The 20700-nt window shown below is 41.9% G+C and overlaps 2 protein-coding genes and 1 long non-coding RNA gene across 6 annotated transcripts in view; 2 read left to right on the forward strand and 1 right to left on the reverse strand.

The window, feature by feature from the left end:
- ccdc180 (coiled-coil domain containing 180) overlaps window positions 1–9548 on the forward strand; it is an 81517-nt gene extending 71969 nt beyond the window's left edge. For all 4 annotated transcript variants that reach the window (XM_072240212.1, XM_072240214.1, XM_072240213.1 and 1 more), the window contains 6 exons: window positions 1–58; window positions 2657–2794; window positions 4399–4510; window positions 5834–5951; window positions 8499–8646; window positions 9314–9548. The exon at window positions 1–58 is cut by the window's left edge and continues 103 nt beyond it. In XM_072240212.1, coding sequence (XP_072096313.1) covers window positions 1–58; window positions 2657–2794; window positions 4399–4510; window positions 5834–5951; window positions 8499–8646; window positions 9314–9445 — 706 coding nt within the window. In that variant the 3' untranslated portion in view covers window positions 9446–9548. The remainder of the gene's footprint in view (window positions 59–2656; window positions 2795–4398; window positions 4511–5833; window positions 5952–8498; window positions 8647–9313) is intronic.
- Window positions 8717–18461, reverse strand: LOC140186222 (uncharacterized). Its single transcript, XR_011882813.1, has 3 exons — window positions 18388–18461; window positions 10934–11021; window positions 8717–8912 (listed from the first exon to the last, which is right to left on the reverse strand). It is a non-coding gene; the product is annotated as an uncharacterized lncRNA (long non-coding RNA).
- A 448-nt stretch (window positions 18462–18909) lies between these two features.
- Window positions 18910–20700, forward strand: part of LOC140186225 (ral guanine nucleotide dissociation stimulator-like) — a 155614-nt gene continuing 153823 nt past the window's right edge. The window contains exon 1 of the mRNA XM_072240223.1: window positions 18910–19557. Within this exon, the coding sequence (XP_072096324.1) occupies window positions 19537–19557 (21 nt within the window). The 5' untranslated portion in view covers window positions 18910–19536. The remainder of the gene's footprint in view (window positions 19558–20700) is intronic.

A 20700-nucleotide genomic window follows, 5' to 3' on the forward strand; every position in this document is an offset into this window, starting at 1 on the left:
AATGGCTGAGAAATTCTCCACATTCAGCAAAAAACAACAGCAGCTGGAGAGTGGCAAGGTAGGAATGTGTCAAATAAAAAAATATTGAGACATTGCACAATGTGTCCAGGTTTTTGCAGGCTGTGTTAGAAGGATATGTAACAAGGAGTAGCTATAGAAAGAGTGCAGCTGATAGGGAGTCTGGTATCGAGGAGATAAGTAGTGATGAGTGACGGAGTGGTGAGGAAAGGACAGGAGGTGGTGGAGCTACAGTGTTGTGTGATGCCAGCTGTAGAGGGGACCATGGATAGAAAGTGTGCAGTGATGATGATGGGGCAAAAAGATGGGCATCAGGGTGGGGGAGTCATGATAAGTGGGATAGGGACAGAATGTGTATGATGACAGAAGATGATAATGAGTGGTGGAATGTAACAATAAGTGTAATGGATCAGCTGCTGGTCAACCTCCTTTCCAAGGCTCAGCTCAACAAGATTCCCACATCAGATTGTCTGGCATTACAGTGTACAGAATAGCATTTACCATTATACATCAGAGATCAACTTAATTGCATGCAGAGTTGCTTTACCATTTTTTTCAGCTAACTGTTGTCAACCATGCTCTTTGGTCTCGCCTTAATCTTTCTACATCAAAGATATTTGTTTTCGATAAGATTTCATGATGTGTTGTGTTTCTGAATCTTCTGCAAATAGTCTATTTGTATTTTATATTAGCAGAGCTTTACATCAAAGGTAAGTTTCTTCCAAATTTATGGTTAAGTAAATCATTGAAACCTGTTTCATTAATAACTTATTTTCATAAACATCCGTTCCATTTGATTAAGTCTTTTGTAGTTAATTCTGCCTTCTTGGCCATCCAAGTGATAGTGTAATTACACATTATTGATGTTGTCGAAGTCACTTATTTCCATGTAGGAATAAACTCAGTGGCCAATTCATTAGGTAGAGTTGTAGAATCTATACTTTATACTTTATTGTCGCCAAACAATTGATACTAGAACGTACAATCATCACAGCGATATTTGATTCTGCGCTTCCCGCTCCCTGGATTACAAATCGATAGTAAATATTAAAAATTTAAATTATAAATCATAAATAGAAAATAGAAAAATGGAAAGTAAGGTGGTGCAAAAAAACCGAGAGGCAGGTCCGGATATTTGGAGGGTATGGCCCAGATCCAGGTCAGGATCCATTCAGCAGTCTTATCACAGTTGGAAAGAAGCTGTTCCCAAATCTGGCCGTACGAGCCTTCAAGCTCCTGAGCCTTCTCCCGGAGGAAAGAGGGACGAAATGTGTGTTGGCTGGGTGGGTTGTGTCCTTGATTACCCTGGCAGCACTGCTCCAACAGCGTGCGGTGTAAAGTGAGTCCACGGATGGAAAATTGGTTTGTGTGATGTGCTGCGCCGTGTTCACGATCTTCTGCAGCTCCTTCTGGTCTTGGACAGAACAACTTCCATACCAGGTGGCGATGCAGCCTAGAAGAATGCTTTCTACAGTGCATCTATAAAAATTAGTGAGGGTTTTAGGGGACAGGCCAAATTTCTTTAGTTTCTTCAGGAAGTAAAGATTCTTCTCAGGAAGAATCTAGTGTGGTCTTCTGCTGCTGTAGTCTATACATTTCAAGGTTCGACGTCTTGTGCATTCAGAGATGCTGTTCTGCACACCACTGGTGTAGTATTTGGTTATTTGAGTTACTGTCGCCTTCCTGTTAGCTGACTATTCTACTCTGACCTCTCTCATTAACAAGGTGTTTTTGACCACAGAACTGCTGCTCACTGAATGTTTTTTGTACCATTCTCTGTAAGCTCTAGAGGTTGTTCTGTGTAAAAATACCAAGAGATCAGCAATTTCTGAGATACTCAAACCACTCGGACTGGCACAAATAATCATTCCATAGTCAAAGTCAATGAGATCACATTTCTTCTCCATTCTGATGTTTGGTCTGAATAATAACTGAATATCTTAACTGTGTCTGTATGCTTTTGTGCGTTGAGTTGCTACCACATGATTGGCTGATTAGATATTTGCATTAATGACCAGGTGTACAAGTATACTTAATGAAGTGGCCACTGGGTGTATTTCTCGGTGGAAATCCTGAGATGCTGGAGCAGTAACAAAGTCATATTTTATTTTGTGGAAGTCCATCGCCGCCTTACTTGTATTCAGAAAACAAAGTTTAATTATGAATTCAAACAACAGGAATTCTGCAGATGCTGTAAATTCAAGCAACACACATCAAAGTTGCTGGTGAATGCAGCAGGGCAGGCAGCATCTCTAGGAAGAGGTACAGTCGACGTTTCAGGCCGAGACCCTTCGTCAGTCCTGTACCTCTTCCTAGAGATGCTGCCTGGCCTGCTTTAATTATGAATTCTTAACTCTCCAAATTGAAAACGCACACAACATTCCCAAGATGTTTGACCTGAGGTGATATAGTTGTGAGAAGGGAAGTGATTAGGATGTTTTCATCATGATCTTTGACTTTCTTATTTTTTTATTTCATTATGTATGCTCTTAATTTAGTAAGATCAAAATCTATTTTCCCCAGTGTCACAAAAATAGAGGTTAACACATAAACTACATTGCATCGTAGACTGCCTAATCAGCCATGCCATGTGTGCATATCATGTTGATCTTGTCTTATTCTACTTTTTTTTCATTAGGCTGGAAATAAACACAGGCTACGGCCAGTTTTAGGTCATCCCAACAACCTTGAGGTGCTCAACAGTCTGTGCAAAGAGGAGGAAGAACGACAAGATATTGAGTCCACAGAGATCATTAGCAATGCAGAAAGCCTGAAGGCAAGGAGATAATTGAATTTTGCCAAAACAATGGGCTATTAGCATTTTTCAAATCATTTACTCAGTTTTTAAAGTTAAAAGTTCAAAGTACATATGGACACTTTATACAACCTTGAGATTCGTCTCCTTACAGGCAGCTTTGCATAATTTGTTTTTTTTTCTCTCTGCACCTTGGATGGGAGATCTAGAAAGGTAACTTTCCTTGTTGCTTTGTAGGAATCGAATCACCCTTGGGGGGGGGGGGATAAATAATAATGGTTGTCACATTGAACAGCCTACCAGCACTCTCTGACATAGCAGCTTGGGTGAAGTAGCGGAGGGCTATTGGCAGATATGGAATTGACTTCTTGTAAGAATCATTTGCTATGATGAGAGGGTTCTGTAAACCTGGTTAAAGGGAAGTGGTCTTTGAAAGAAAAGAGGAGCAGGTTACAAAGATGTGAGTTCCACACAGTTGGTACATGATGCAGTTGATAGAAAATGTAATTACTCAGAAAGGATGGATGGAAATTAGTCAAACTGGTGAGACCCTGGGGAAGAAGTCTTGATGTGTTAACGCTCAGAGAAGCTCTTCATGATTTTATGTATTGACTTGCTGCCACATAACTGACTGATAAGATTATTTGCGTTAACAAGTAGGTGTGTCTAATAAAGTGGCCACTGTGTGTGCATGTGTAGGTATGTGTTTGTATATATATTATATACACACACATACATACATTGTCTATGCATGTGTGTGTGTGTGTATAAATATATATCAACACTTGAAACAAATCTTTGCTTCAGTCTTTAATAAGGGTGATCTAATGCTAGCTAATCAGGAGAAACTCCAAGTTTGCCATAAATTTAAGGCATTTCTTTCCTATTTTTTCCTCTGCCACCCAGCCTCAACTCCTTTAAAAGAGTATGCTATATATAGTAAATTACCAGTATAAAGTACAACATCGCCTGCCTTTCCCATGGACATGAGGGCCAAAACAAAGGGATATCGATGGTTTGTCCAACAATGGAGAACATCAGTGCCAAGCCTGGTTCAGTCTTTGTCAGCCATCTGCTCACAATCCTTCATCTTTGGGCCACTGGACAGTGAGCAGGAATGAAAATCCTTGTTGACTCTTTTCCCTTTATGATGCCACATCCAGTGATAATTCTGTCCCTCTCCACCAACCAACTGAACACCACTTTTAACAAGTATTAATAAATTTGAGACAATGTATGCATGTTACCACAGATATGGGGACCTAAGTGTAGTCACTCCTTGAAGTTCCTTAAACGTAATTGAGCACATCTTAATCAATACTACACAACAGTTGATAATGAATCACCAACTCATTGACAACACATAAGTGAGTTTGTGGTTCTTCATGTCTTCAGTGCCATGTACTGCACACTACTTTGATGACATTCAAAATAGTAAGAGTGGGTTTTATTCCTTCCAGAGGATAAACCACCTTACAGGTGAAAACTTTGCATGTGAGTTCAAATATCACTTCAGCAGGTCTCTACAAGTTGTACTGAATATTTAAGATCTAGTCCCCTTGCCTGTCTTCTATTGTGCCTACTGCTTTGTTATTAACTGAAAGAATCTTCTGATGTTTTCACAGCAATGTTTATATGAACATGCCAAGAACTTCGTGTCTGAGCTCTCCTGCCTCTCTGAACAGCTCCTCCTGGAATTTGACAACTTCCTCACCATTGATGATGTCCAAACTCCTGGTAAACATGTGATCATGTATTAGTTCTTCTTTATTCAGTCTAATTCATTTCAAGAGTCCCAGAGACAAGTGGCTAAAAATGTTACAGTGGCCACACATTTTAATTCCACATCCCATTCCTACTCTGACATGTCTATCCATGGCCTCCTCTACTGTAAAGATGAAGCCACACTCAGGTTGAAGGAACAACACCTTATATTCCGTCTGGGTAGCCTCCAACCTGATGGCATGAACATCAACTTCTCTAACTTCCGCTGATGCCCCACCTCCCCCTCGTACCCCATCTGTTACTTATTTTTATACACACATTCTTTCTCTCACTCTCCTTTTTCTCCCTCTGTCCCTCTGAATATACCCCTTGCCCATCCTCTGGGTCCTCCCCACCGCCCGTTGTCTTTCTTCCCCTACCTCCTGTCCCATGACCCTCTCATATCCCTTTTGCCAATCACCTGTCCAGCTCTTGGCTCTATCCCTCCCCCTCCTGTCTTCTCCTATCATTTTGGATCTCCCCCTCCCCCTCCAACTTTCAAATCTCTTACTAGCTCTTCCTTCAGTTAGTCCTGACGAAGGGTCTTGGCCCGAAACGTCGACTGCACCTCTTCCTACAGATGCTGCCTGGCCTGCTGCGTTCACCAGCAACTTTTATGTGTGTTGCTTGAATTTCCAGCATCTGCAGAATTCCTGTTGTTTGCGTTTTTAAAAATGTTACACTTGTGTTTCTCAAAGTTTGGGAGAATAAAGGTTGAAGTTACTGAAATATAAAATCCTACAGGTAATAACAGGGTAGACACAAAGATATTTACACTAGCAGAGGATTCTTAATGAGGGAACATAGTTACAAAATAGTGGGCACTCATTAAAAACTGAGGTACATTTTTCTTTATGCAGAGGATGGTGAATTCCTGGAATCCTTTAGCCCAGAGGTCTGTGAAGGCTAATTTATATGCGGTGTTTAAAGAGGAGGTAACTGAACTTTTTAAAGAACTTGGAATTGAGGACTGTAGAATGCTGACATAGGAGTTGTGCTTAAGGTAGTTCAGTAATGATCATATTGAATTGTGATGCAGCCTTGAGGAGATAGGTGCCCACCCGATCCTGTATCTTGTGTTTCCTCTGAAAAGGACTAGGACCTTGAGGTGTAATTCCTCTACTTGGTGTCATTTCAGTTATTTGTAACGCCATTGTTTTTGTAAGACCATTCATCTGCGAGACAGTTAAACACTGATTACAGTGCTTGTAATTCTAGCTGCTTATAACAGACATGAGCCACAGCACCAGAAACGTTAGTCACAAAATAACTCAAGAACTCTCTCTTGCTCTATAGATCTGACCAAAGCAAATGAAAAGGCCTACACTTTGACTCTACAGAAGCCAGCTGGGCCTCGATTACAAGAGAAGGAAAATTACTGCGGGCATTCTGACCTAGAGGATCGAGGTGGCAGGTGATCAGTTCAGAATTACATGAAGCAAACTGCTTTATCTTGTCATTTCCAAATCTTGCCTGAAATCTCGCCAGCCTGTGTTTTCGACTTCAAGCCTCAGTTTTCCTGTGCGAACCAGATGGGACAGGACTGGCTAGAATTTCTAATTATCATCATTGTTTAAAACTTGTGATCTGAATATCCAGCCTTGATTGTGAAGTAAGGTATTACACATAGAGGAAGTGTTGAAAGCACATCGCAGTAGTTTCATCATGCACATATGTCACATTTAATATATGCATAAGAGGGTTTTCATGATGATCAACAGACTGACAGTAAGATGCTATATTATGAGAAATTCAGATGAGTAATACTTATGAGTTACATTTTTCAGCTGAGAGGAATTTCTGCACTCATATATAAAATAAAGCTCTTTGGAATCTATAGCAACAAAGCACATGACAATGGCATAGGTGTTAACTTATAACTATGAAGATTGCATTTTGATTTCAGTTGAGATGATCCAAGAACAGCTTCTTCCCCTCTCCCATCAGATTTCTGAATGGATATTGAACCCATGGACACTACCTCACTATTTTTTCTTTCTATTTTTGCACTACCTATTTAAATTAACTAATATATATAGCCTGTTCCCTGCAATTGAGCATTTGGTGATCCTCATAGTTCACCTCTCCTAAAACTGTTGCTGAGGCATGGTAGTACTGATGTCAAACTGTACCCCAGAGGGAGAGAGAAAATTTAACAGAAAAGCATAGTATCTGTGTGCTATAGATCATGATTAAATTGTGCTGGACTTGCTCATGGGAAAGTTAAGAAGTAGCATTACACTTCACTCCAATTATGTTCAGTCCGGCCTGATTTGCCCTTTCTGTACCAGTTCCCATAGCAGCATTCTACTGATCTGCAAAATGCTGACATGCACTCTGGCCCCACTTGGACCAGAGTTGATTGATTTGGCACTGCTATTCAACTAACACCCATTAGAAACATTCTCACCCAATTTTCACAAACATAATTTAGCAGTGGTGGATGGATTCTGCCTGGATTTGAATCATGCTGTCAGAACAGGACGTGTCTGTTCCACACCACCATATATTCATTGTTTTCCTTTACACATCCAATATCTCAGACATCTGAGATTGTACACTAGTATCTTGCCCTTTAGAAACAGCACTGTCCCACCAGTTCTTGACCGCTGGGTCAGCGGACATTTTCAGGGAGGGTTTCCTGATTACATACACGTGTTGTTGCCCCTTACCCAATATCGCAAGACCAATGAATGAACAACCATAGGTAGCTCATCTGTGTTTGAAGCATAGGATCAGGCAATGTTTTGCACTGCTGGAAAACTTACCCCTATTGTACCAAGAGCACCTCCGTTACCTCCAAAACCCCAGTGGTGGGGTAAGTGAAGAAGTGAAGAAACCCCAGTGTTGGGGTAGTGTTACTAGACCAAAGCAACAAGATCCAATACACAGTATATCTGTGTATTGTTAGACCAAAGCAGCACGGGGACAAAAAGAAAACAAGAATGTGGAAACCATATTTCTGCAGCTTGCCCAAATCACTTTTTCACCTCAGCTGAAGTAGCCTTCCTGCTGATGGACCCAAGAGCCATTATTACACAGAGGTTTAAAGCCAATGGACTACTGGTGTTACGATACGCACTCGAATGCACCACCTTGCAGGGTTTAGATGCTCTGACTCACTGGAATATGGCTAGCTGGTGTGGCCTTTTTAAAGACTCAGGTCAGCCCTGCTGATTGGTGGCCTGGATTTTAATATTTAAAGAGCACTTGAACTGAGGTTCAGTGCTCAGTCATCAGCTCTACCTTGGGCTCTCGTTTAGCATCTAGTTTAGAACCCTGTTCTTGTCTCAGTCCACATCGTGTCCCGATTCTAGACTCAGATACTCCAGCACTAGGGTCCATCCATCCTCGCCTAGGCCTCTCATCACAACTGGTCCATAGAAGGAACTTTGACATTTTAGTCCAACAAGTACAGTTACACGTCATGAAGCAACATGGGAAATCAGAAATACTTGTGATTTCCACCCCCACTATCTTCACTCTATCATCCCTTACAGCAGAACCATTGTAAAAAGAAAGGGAGGTCTCCCACTTACATTCCATAAGTCCTTTTGAAGTGTGGTCACTCTAGTAAGAGGAAAACCTGAGTGCTACCCCGTCAGTCCCAGTCAGCTCACTACAAGCTCATCCCAGGATGTTCACTAGTGCTGCTTGTCTGCCTGAATTCTACCAGCATTTTAGCTTTTATTTCAGATCCCAGCATCTGCAGCTTTATTTGTTACCCATGATGTTGTGTGCATTATGGCTTACTATTCCACACAGTGGCAACTTAACCCAAAAGGGGTAACTTAATGGATAACTTTGAGGCAGTGCATTGATTTTATGTTCCCTCCAATGTTCTCTGTTCTGTCCAAGATCCACATTCCTCAGAGTATTTTCTTCTCAAACTGTACCTGCTTGAGATTGATAGTGAACATTGTGATTGAGTACCATTTCATTTCTTTATTCCCTCATGAAGGAGCTGGCCAGGGATTCCAGCCAATGAACTTCTACAAATTGAATCTGCACCAGCAGGAACTTTGTCTACAGAAACTGCAGCTGTAACAACTGCTAAGACAGCTCTGGCTCATTTGGCTATGATAGAGGCAAGAGACGCTGCGTATCTGGTTAGTCGTTAACTTTTTATTGATCTTGTATATTTCTTGGCACATGAATCAGTTACACAATCTATGGCTTTCAGAAAATGGTAATTCATATCTCCATTAAAGATCAGTGACCCCCATCGTTAAGCAGGGATGTTATAATGCTTTCTCATCACCACTGTCGTAATTTGCCAGTTGAAGAAACTGAACTCTTATGGTCTTGTGGAGTAAAACTGACAATGTAAGTCAGTGAGACAAATTGTCCAGCTCCTATGTCCATGGCTACTGATCTGTGTGGATACAACAGATTCCAATTAGATGATTCCAATTACAATATAGTTACTTCTTGTTCAAGAAACTCAGTGCTTCCTGTCTATTATTAGCACCAAACCACCCCCAGTTTGTAATGTGTCCTGAGGAAGGGTCTCGACCTGAAACGTTGACTCTTTACTCTTTTCCGTAGATGCTGCCTGACCTGCTGATTTCCTCCAGCATTTTGTGTGTGTTGCTTGATTTCCAGCATCTGCAGATTTTCTCTTGTTTCCAATTTGTAATGCACTTGATTTGAGATTATTGTTTTATCCCACACACTCTGCCCATGCACACCCACTGCATGTTCATAATGTGTGCTCTCTAATCCTAACTCCAGAGTTTTCATTTGATGTAATTATTGAATTCCTCCTTTCAACAGAAATACAAGCAATATTTTCTACAGGAGATGTCACAGATAGAACAGGAGACAAATGGGCTGCTAATTAATGCCCAGCGATGGGCGCAAGGCTGGAAAGACTCAGTGATGAATATAAAGAAGCTGTATGCCTAGACCGACCTTGTAATATGCTTTAATGCTGAACTTCGAATTGCTCAATACTTATTCACAGTTGTATTTTAGTTGGTAAATTAATAAATGTGTATGATTTTCTGAATTATAGATTAATGTTATTATCTGTTGAATGAGATAGAATGGCATCATGCAGAAATTATTATTTCTCTCAACGTTCTGCTCCAGGTTCGCATTCCAGAACACATACAGCTCACACACCAGCTTAAGCAATACAATGCCAAATGCTATATATTAATACTTCATCAAAGAAACATTATAAACTATACTGACAGAGCAAGGCAAGAAGACGTGAGTTTGAACTAATCAGACATTTTAGGGTTGATTCTGATGAAGAATAACCAGCACAGGATATCCACATATTTTAGGGTAGATTTGTAGGCAAAAACAAAGTAATCCTCAAAATTTGATTATGGAAAGCTGAGTTGAAGTAATATGAGCCTTCATATTTGTTGGGAGGCACAAGGGATTTCAAAACGTTTACAGTATAATGCAGGACTCTTGGTGGTATTGATGCACAGAGAAATCTTGGGGTGCAAGTCTATAGCTCCCTGAAAGTGGCAAGACAAGTGGGTAGAGTGGTGAAGAAGGTGTTCAACATACTTGCTCTCAGTGGTCGGAACGTTGAGCATGAAAGCAGGGAATTCAAGTTGCAGGAAGGATGTGAAGGCTCAGAGAGAGCACAGAAGAGGTTCACCAGGATGTTGCCTGGATTAGAGAGTATTGTCTCTGAATAGAGTTTGGACAAACTTGGATTTTTTTTTCTGGAGCATTGGATGCAGAGGAGCAACCTGATAGAAGCCCATAAAATTATGAGAGTCATAGATAATTTAGATAGAGTATTTTTCCAAAGGTAGAAATCCTAATTACTAGAGGGTGTAGATTTAGGGTGTGAAGGGGCTAAGTTTAACTTTAGAGCAGGTTTCTGATTCAGATAAGTAGCCTCACCCTGAATTCCTTTACACCCAGTTGCCAGTTCTGTATTAGGCCAGATGATGGCAGCACCTAGAAAAGCCTGAAATGAAGCATTAAATCTGGGGCTTTGAATGGCTATCAACAGCTATGTTAAATGATAGGCTGTCATACTGGATTGTGTGGAACTCAATAGAGAGTATAGTAAAGGGGAATAAGTGATGAACATCGGACACAATTAAGCCCTTTAGTGCTGCCAAGCATGGAACTGAACGGAGTGAAAGATAAGAATGGGAATAAGAGGTGTAAAAATGTAAACTGGGACCAAGTAGTATGAGAGAGACTTGTTATTGAATGTTTTATAGAGTTAATGTGGTACAAGAGATGGAAGAGTTTTCATTTGATCATTTTTCTTTGCACAGTGAGCTGCCTGCAGAATGAGAGCCAGAGATTTCTTTAACCCTCTAATTGTGCGGGTAGTTGTTTACACAGAACAGTGAATGTGTCTGCAGATCATGATATAATGCAGTCAAAACGTCAATAGTTGGCAATACTCACTTTGGAGTCAGAATATCTTGTGTACAAGTCAGGGTCTTGTGTCAGTACCAGCTTCTGGATGGCTGTAAAAATGTTGAAATCTAGGCTGCTATTTCAAAGAAAAGCAGGAAGTCATTCCAGATGCCTTAATATATATCACTCAAACAACAGATTGTCTGTCTATTACCATACATAGGACCCGCCTATGGGGAAATTAGCAGTTTTATGTGCTACATTGCTACTGCACACAGTGTTGGTTGTAAGGCACTTTGTCTAGATACATTATAAAGATAATTCCTTTTTTGTTTATGCCCCATACTCTATTTTCAAACCCTAAAAAAAATATTTATTTTAAACAAAAGTAAAACTATGTGGATATTTTTATATTCATTCAAGGAATGTGGCTTTGCAGCCTGTGCCAACATTTCAAATATGAAATTAGATTAGATAGGCAGTAAATACAGAGCAAATTGGCAGTGTCAGAGGAAAGCAGCATTGAAAGGTCATCAATCGAAATTGTATAAATATTTCCAAGGTTTTATGCTCCTGCTGTAGGATTCTTTCTGTGTTGAACAGTTAGCTCTCTTCTATTCCAGTCCCAGGCATTCTTCACCTCCTGGTTTTCGGTAATGGTACTTACATGTAACACACACAAAATGCCAGGGAACTCAGGAAGTCAGATACCATCTATGGAGGGAATCAGTAGCTGCAGAATCTCTTGTATTTATGGTATAGGAACTCAGCTGGTCATGCAGCATCTATGGAGGGGAATAAACAGATGACATTTTGGGCTGAGATCCTTTATTAGAAATATCGACTGTTTATTCCTCTCCACAGATACTGCCTGACCTGCTGAGGTCCTCCAGCATTTTGTGTGTTGCTCTGGATTTGCAGCATCTGCAGAACCTCTTGTGTTTATATTTATGATATATTTGTGGTCATTCTCCTCTGAATATTTGGTGCTCCTTGACTGCCATCTGTTCTGTTGTATCCTACCTAAATAATTTTTTCCTTATTCTCAGAACTTGACAGAAAGGATTAGCTCATGATTCACCCACACTGATCATCACCACTTGATACCATTTCCCTTTTTGGAGAGAAACAAGCAGTTTTTAATTTAAAAAAAAACACAGGATGGCGATCAGGAGCAGCCATCAATTTAAGGGTCTTTCAGAGAAATTGTAAACAGGAATTTGCATTTCTAGAGCACTTGAGCACAAGTGACTAGTGAATTGTTGGGGCATTGGACTGGTGCGTCAGGGCTTTGGTGTTATGGCTTTTGAACCATGGGTTCAATTCTAATTTAATTACATAAATCTAAACGTAGGCAACTGCTGGATTGTGTTAAAAGTCTCATCAGGTTCACATGCGATCTTTGGGGAAGGAAGGCTGCCCTCCTGTGAGATTAAAGACCCACAACAATGATAGCTATTCTCTGAAATCCCCAATATGCCGCTCTGTTCAGGGAGAAGAATTAAATGCTGGTCTTCAAAATAAACAGATAACCCGAAGTGTGGTGCATCCAGCGAAGGTATAGCTCTTGTTCTAACATAGGAGTGTTATGGCAGTGCTGGACTAAAGCTTCTGGTCTGTATGATTTGAAAATGTGCACTCTGAGAAGAAAAATATCACAAACAGATTCAATTCTGAAACAGGTCAGTGATCTGATATTCAAAGCTGCCTTAACTGTTGACAGACCTGCTGTGTACTTCCAGTTATTTGTTGTTATTTCCCGATTACCAGTATCCATTTTCTTCATAGAGATGAAAGAATCTGTTCTTGTGCCATTACCTTGTTACAAAGCGACCTTCAGTTTTATTTCCCAGGTTCCCCACAGTGCTTATTCCCTGGAGGAGTTCATTACTGGGGATGCCCCAGAAGGGCCTGACGAAGATCCCTGGTGTGCAATGAGCTGCAAGCATTATGCCTGGAAAAGCAACAATAATTCTCCCTTTTGCCAACCCCCCCTCCCAGCGTGGTGCAGCTACAGTCCTTTGTTGCCATGGTGACAGACGGCTAAAAGGGTTGTGACACATTTCCATGTCATCTCCTTGCCAGATGCAAACGCCAACGTGAACAAAGCAGTATCAGGGGTCGCTGACTGTTCCTGGAGATTTCTGAGCAATGTCTGATGGAAAGAATAAATTATTAAGAAGTCTGTTTACATTTGACCTACATTGCCGACTATTCAGTTTGATTGAAGACATCGTGACTGTCCATGTCCTGCCCCTGCATGCAGACTTCAATCATGGGAAATGGAGTGTGTAAGGTAGATAAGGTATTTGGTTAACAAGGTTAAGTAAAATCAAGAGGTTATTAATCCCTGATGTGATAAGGGCTTATGTGTGTTTATAATACAAACAGAAAACTATCATTGCCTTCAATGTTTTTGAAAACATTCTCAGAATACGTCCACTACAAACATGTCGAGATGTATTGCCTACCCTTCCTTGCCCTTAGTGGTGATACCTGCACAGAAAGCTGTCAGCTGGGACGCTCACTCCCAAGGTCAAAGTTCGAGCCCCATTTCAGAGATATGAATATCAGGACTAGAGGCAAGAGCTCTTCGGGGCCAGTTCTGCTCCGCGATGCTTACCCTGCTGTCCTTGGCACTGAGGCTGTGCCCTGCTCCCGCTGCTCTGGGCTTAGCGTCTGCGAGCTTGGCACTGATTGGCTCCGCTGTGTAATGAACTGAGGCTGAGGCTGTGGGCCTGCTTCGGGGCAAGGGACTCAATTTCATTCTGAATGTTGCTGCTTGCTTTTATTGTTTGCATGATTTGGTTTTTTTTTCTCTCTCTACACATTGGGTGTTGGTCTTTGTTTAAATTGGGTTCTTTCAGGTTTCTTGTTTTGTGGCTGCCTGTAAGCAAACAAATCTCAAGCTTTTATAATTGATACATACTTTTGATAATAAATGTACTTTAAACTTTGAACTAAATCTGGGGCTTTGATAAATAGTTATCAGTGTGTGGATTGGCTGTTGTTTCTCCGTACATGTTGTCTGATATGCTGACTATTACTAATATTCAGTGCCATTTGCACTGGCTTCTGGTCTTACCAGGTTTGGGTAAGGCTTTGTCAACATTAATGAGCTAAGCTGCCAAGTTAAATACTAATATGATCCTGAAATGCCACAAACATGACTGATCAGAGCACTGCTCCCCCTACCGTCGCTCAGTAACCGAAACGCTCCCGCGCACATAGCCCTTGTTGCTGCACAGTTGAAGTTTCCTTTTGTATAATGTTAATATAAAGTGCCGTGCAGTTTTCAGGCCTTGTAAAAATTTCCTGCTCAGAGCAATGGTTGGTCCATGCAGCTGTAAAACAAACTTAGAGGGAATGTTGGACCAGAGCTCAATGTAAGGTCTTTACTGCCACGTCCCTGTCAAGCTGCCTTGTGAGGTGACCCATTTCTTCCCCTATGTGTACCCAGTTTTCTTCCTGTATTAAGGCCCTCTTCATGTATCTGGATTACTGGACTTATTTCCCTACCCTGAGCCCAGTTATCAGGAAGATCTGCCAGATGTAATGGGAATTACCATTGAACGCCCATTGAAACCAGTACCTTACTGAAAGTCAACATGTTATTCTGAGACTCAAACTCAGATTTCCTGTTTATGGAGTCCGTAATTGGAGAGGAAGGAGTGCATTCCATTGCTATCAGACACATGAAAGGCAACCTAGTGCTCAGAGATTGGAATAACTAGACCCTAAATGACATTCAAACCAAAAGCTGTGAGCTCAGAGGTATGAATAGCACCACAAAACCTCGCTTGTGGTAAAAGGTACAGTGGAAAATGCATCACTCTGAATGAACAATGTTAAAATCCATACCAATCTAATCTTACTAAAATTGCTCGATTATGACCAGCCACTTTCCAAATGAAGACAGCTCTGATTCAAACTACATTGTACATATCAACATACTTCCATGCTCAAGGTTCGAAGTAAATTTATTATCAATGTACATGCACGTCACCAAATGCAACCCTGAGGTTTGTTTTCCTGCAGGCATTCACAGTAAATACAAGAATCCAACAGAACCAATGAAAGACTGTCCCCAACAGGACAAACAATTAATGTGCAAAAGACACCAAACTTGTTCAAATACATAAATAAATAAGCAATAAATATCAAGAACATGAGATGAAGAGTCCCTGAAAGTGAGTACAGAGGTTGTGGGTATAGTTCAGTGCTGATAAATCAGAATCAGAATTCTTTATTATTGCCAAGTATGTGGACACATACAGGGAATTTGATGCCGATTTCCCTGAGCTCTTGCTGTACAGGATCAAAAAGCAAACAAAACAATAGTGCAAATAATCGTGAACTATATACAATGAGATATACCTGTGTATGTACAGGTGGACTTGGTTTATAATAGACTAAAATTCAAGTGTTCATAAGACTGATGGCATATGGAAAGAAACTGTTCTTGTACCTATTTGTCCTGGCATCACACATCAAAGTTGCTGGTGAACGCAGCAGGCCAGGCAGCATCTCTAGGAAGAGGTACAGTCGACGTTTTGGGCCGAGACCCTTCATCAGGACTAACTGAAGGAACAGCTAGTAAGAGTTTGAAAGTGGGAGGGGGAGGGGAGATCCAAAGTGATAAGAGAAGACAGGAGGGGGAGGGATGGAGCCAAGAGCTGGACAGGTGATTGGCAAAAGGGATATGAGAGGATCATGGGACAGGAGGCCCAGGGAGAAGGAAAAGGGGGAGGGGGGGAAAAACCCAGAGGATGGGCAAGGGGTATAGTGAGAGGGACAGAGGGAGAAAAAGGAGAGAGAGAGAAAGAATGTGTGTATAAAAATAAATAACAGATGGGGTACGAGGGGGAGGTGAGGCATTAGCGGAAGTTAGAGAAGTCAATGTTCATGCCATCAGGTTGGAGGCTACCCAGACGGACTATGAGGTGTTGTTCCTCCAAGTTGAGTGCGGCTTCATCTTTACAGTAGAGGAGGCCGTGGATAGACATATCAGAATGGGAATGGGATGTGGAATTAAAATGTGTGGCCACTGGGAGATCATGCTTTCTCTGGAGGACAGAGAGTAGGTGTTCAGCAAAGCGGTCTCCCAGTCTGCGTCGGGTCTCGCCAATATATAAACGGCCACATCGGGAGCACCGGACGCAGTATATCACCCCAGCCGACTCACAGGTGAAGTGTCGCTTCACCTGGAAGGACTGTCTGGGGCCCTGACTGGTGGTAAGGGAGGAAGTGTAAAGGTATGTGTAGCACTTGTTCCGCTTACAAGGATAAGTGCCAGGAGGGAGATCAGTGAGGAGGGATGGGGGGGACGAATGGACAAGGGAGTCGCGTGGAGCGATCCCTGCAGAAGGTGGGGGGGGGGGAGGGAGGGAGATCAGTGAGGAGGGATGGGGGGGACGAATGGACAAGGGAGTCGCGTGGAGCGATCCCTGCAGAAGGTGGGGGGGGGGGGAGGGAAAGATGTGCTTAGTGGTGGGATCCCGTTGGAGGTGGCGGAAGTTACGGAGAATAATGGGGTGGTAGGTGAGGACCAGGGGAACCCTATTCCTAGTGGGGTGGCGGGAGGATGGAGTGAGAGCAGGTGTGCGTGAAATGGGGCAGATGCGTTTGAGAGCAGAGTTGATGGCGGAGGAAGGGAAGCCCCTTTCTTTAAAAAAGGAGGACATCTCCCTCGTCCTGGAATGAAAAGCCTCATCCTGGCATACAGTGATCTAAAGCGCCTACCAGAAGGAAGGAGTTGGAACAGGTGATGTCCAGTGTGTGATGGGTCTACAATGATGCTGCTTGCATCTTCGATGCATTTTTAACACAGAGCAGAGTACTAGAATACCCAATACCCACTAGGCTGAATACTGTACTAGAGGCACTGTCACACTTATCTGATCTTTACTTGGAGAAGCCGTTCACATCAGTGTTAATTTTGTTACTTCGATTGCAAAGGTATTAATAAAGTCTGGGTGTAAGATCAAATGCAAAGCCTTGCTTGCCTGCCAATTCCACGTTCATGGCTGAGGATTTTGGAGAATGTTAACAATTTGAGGGACTTTTGCATCATTTTATGTACAAAGCTGTTTACTTTTATTTTTGCAAAATTGGACACTTGATATTTAGAACGTTTTTCTGAAACCTTGTTTACCTAATGACAGCCATCAGTTTTCTCCAGTCTTTGTCTTTTGCCATTCCCTGATTTCTTTCATTCCACTATTGATGAACTTGGCTTTCACTGTGAAATTCTGCCCTACAACGTCTCACCAACGGTTATCCGGCAGCAACCCTCAAACTCTCATCTTCATCCACCTAGGAGGACTAGGACAGCATCTGTGTGGGAACACCCATTTTTAGCCATTCCTTTAGTTCTGGAAATTCCTAGATAAGACCACAGTGGGAGCTCCTTCACCATGTGTTTGCAGCCATTGAAGGAACCCTTGCCTAATATTTCCAAAGCAAAATCTTTGGACTGGTCTGGAGGCTTTCTGTGAGATCCCTTTGTAAGCACAGTATGTGTTCTAAAAGGATAAATTGAGTCAGCATTCTTTGTTCGCTGATAAACTTTAACTACTTTGCATGCTTCATTTATGAACACCAATCAATATCCAAAGGCCCCCCACACCCCCAACTCCATCCCTGCCAATCTGAGAACCAATATGCCAGAAACACTTGGTACATTCTGTGGTGCCATTAATTCAGAATTAAACATCAAATTGCTTTCCATGCCATCCTGGAAGTCAAAAAAGGAAAATTCACCAAGCCGGTGATCATGATCAAAACAATAAAACCTTGAGTTAAAAAGAATTATCACCAAAAAGCCAAAGAGTGAGATACGAATTCCAACTTTGCCATGGCAACTGGAAAAATTATATCAATCAACTTATGTAAATCAAACCCGAATAAAAAGACAATACAATCTCCAAATGGTGACTGAATTGTTCAAAACTAATCTGGTTCAGTAATGTCTTCCAGAGCTAAAAATTTGAGGCATTAACCCAGTCTGACCAACATTATAGTCTGAAATGGCTTAGCAAACTACTCATACACAGGGTAGTGAAAGATGGGTACTAAATTCAGGGCTCAACAATGAAGCCCATATCCAGTAAGTGAATATCAAATATGACAATACTTTTTACAGGGCTAATTTCAGCAGCAATCCCCTTAATAAAATGTGGTTAAAATGCTCCGAGTGCATATTTGAAATTGCATCCATTACTGTTCAGTAACCATGGAAATCGTACATTCACCATGATCATGAATGCAATTACATTCTCTGCTTTCCCATTTTACCAACCAGCGCACAACATGATTAAGCTCCACAGGCATACACGATGGGGACGCCGCTATTGAGATCACATGGCTATTACACATTAACAGTGCAATTAACCACATCTAGTTTCTGAATTGGCTACATATGGTTAATAGCTAATGGACTGGAGAGACAAATCCAATGCTGCCTGCGATGCCCTCATTGTCTAATAGCAGCTGATACTCACAGTTTGCCCACACAGGAAGAGTGTTGATTGGCTTTGGAACTGTGGGACCCAAGGAATATTTGGACACATTGAGGTTGGATCTAGGAGAAATTACATACAAGTATATTTTTATTGAGTCAGAGAGTGAACAGTTCCTGGTTTTTAGAATCGGGACTACTTGAATTATCTTCCTCTAAATCCATTAGAGCCCAGTATTAATTTGAGATACAAGAGAGACACACAACATTAATCTATTAGTAAGGTTGAGTGGCCAGTAGCAGATTACATCTATTAATAGTGTTAATGGCGAGAGAGTACAAACAAAGACATTACATCGGATGAAATGTTTACTTGAAGGATTAGAGGAGCGGTTGTGCCTTGATTCGTTTTGCTACTCCCCTCCCCACGGGAGAACTGTGATGCGCTTGTTCGGCGTCAACCGACGTGGGATTATTCTGTATTGTTAAAACAAAACAGGAGCAAGAGGAGGGAGATTATGTGATGGTCGGAGGGATTGAGAGGGGGAGGGAGGTGAAGGAGCCTCTGCGAATTTAATCTGAAACCGAGGACGCCGAGAATTTGCAATGTGAATGGTGAAACATTTCAGAGCATCGCTGTACCTGCGGGAGAGGGAGAGAGAGCAAAAAATATATACAAGAGCCTTTGAAGAAACTCGGCGCGTCAGGCAGAGGGAGAGAACAACGCCGAAACTAGGGGGCAACCCTCGATGAAGCGGGGAAGGGGCCCGCACTCATTTGTACAACAGATTGCCATTCCTTTGGATTTATCCGTATTGGGTTATTAGCGCATCCATTTTTAATCGCCTCCTCTTTCTTGTCCCTTTTAATGACTTAGGAAATTGTTCCTGAAGGCTGGATTTCTCCGCCCGACCTTCCTCAGTTGACAAACTGAAATTGTCAGTTTATTCCGCTCGTTTTAAAGATACATTGCACTGGCGCTAGATAACTCGTGGCTTGCATTCATTATTGTAGGTGCCTGCTTCATTCCTGGGACAGAAGTAATTTCGCCCAGGATGGAAAAGGCAGGGAAGACAAAGCGGGGGAAGAGCCTGTAGGAGCAGCATCCCACACAGAGACCGTGGGTCCCAATCGTTCAGCGCTGGGGAGACAGAGGGCTGCAGAGGGACCCTGGAGAGACTATGATTCGGAGATGATGAGGTGGAATGCCCAGGTAAGGTGATCACCGGTCTTCCCCAGTTCCCACTGCGTCCAGAAGCTGGAAATCACACCCAGAGTGGGGAGGTTTGTTTACAAGTGATGTTAGTGCACGGTGCTAAACAACTGGTTTCAAGTGTGAGATTCCTCAGCTCTTTTATCGTTTCAGTAATTAATGTATTTAATTATAATTAGTATTTGTAGCCGTGTTTCCGTAAACGGATGCACAAATAAAAAGCCCGACTGGTTTGCTTCCCTTCTCCTTCATGGTACAAGTCCGAAGCCGAGAATGAAAAACAAAATCAAAGCCTCCGTGTTTGTTGCTCAGCGCCGCCCACTCTGCAATCGTGACGAAAGATTTTGCATGATGTAATGCTGATGAGCACAGTCGCGGCTGTTTCATCAAGTGGCAGTTCTTAAAACTCGGGAGCACGGCGGCATCTCTTCATCGCTCGCAATGGTAACGTTGGCTCTGAATGAACTCCGTGCACAGAGTTGTTTTGGCTGTAATCTAGAGTACAGGCGTGGAATTCATTTGAATGTAAGCACAAGCAGATAGTGCTGGTAGTCATACTTTATTCAAGCCTCCCTCCTATCCTTCATAGCTCTGACCCACACGCATTCACAAATCACTTTCTCTTCACAATCGGAAGTTTCTTCTGAATTCCGATTTTATTGTTTTCTTTTTCCATTTATATTGACAGCCTTTTGCTCTTTCCCCCTAAGTGTATGTGCCCAAAACTTTTTTTTATTTTATTGGTACAAGTCAGGCTTCACTTCTCATTGGACGTTATATCAAGCAGGTTCAGTAGATGTAACCTCCCATTTTTGTTCTCATCCATTCTGTAACTTTCCTGAGCCCTTCTAACATTTCCGTGTTGTGCCCACAAATCTATTCCTTGGTCCAACTGAGGTGCAACCGAGATTAAAATCAAGCTTCAGCTTAACTTTTGAGTTTCAAGAGTCTTATTTAAAATCTAACAGTGGGGAAATATGAAAAATTCAGAAAACATTTAATTGGGTTTCCAGTAGACTTTGATAAGGACATCCCCTGAATAAAGTCTGTCTCGCTGTATGAAAATAAAATCCTAGTACTACACTTATTTGAAAGGCCCGGTTGACCTGCTTTTCTAGTTTTCCCCCCCCCCCCCATGCCCAG

The sequence above is a fragment of the Mobula birostris genome, chromosome 22 (genome assembly GCF_030028105.1).
Source record: "Mobula birostris isolate sMobBir1 chromosome 22, sMobBir1.hap1, whole genome shotgun sequence".
Lineage (NCBI taxonomy): Eukaryota > Metazoa > Chordata > Chondrichthyes > Myliobatiformes > Myliobatidae > Mobula > Mobula birostris.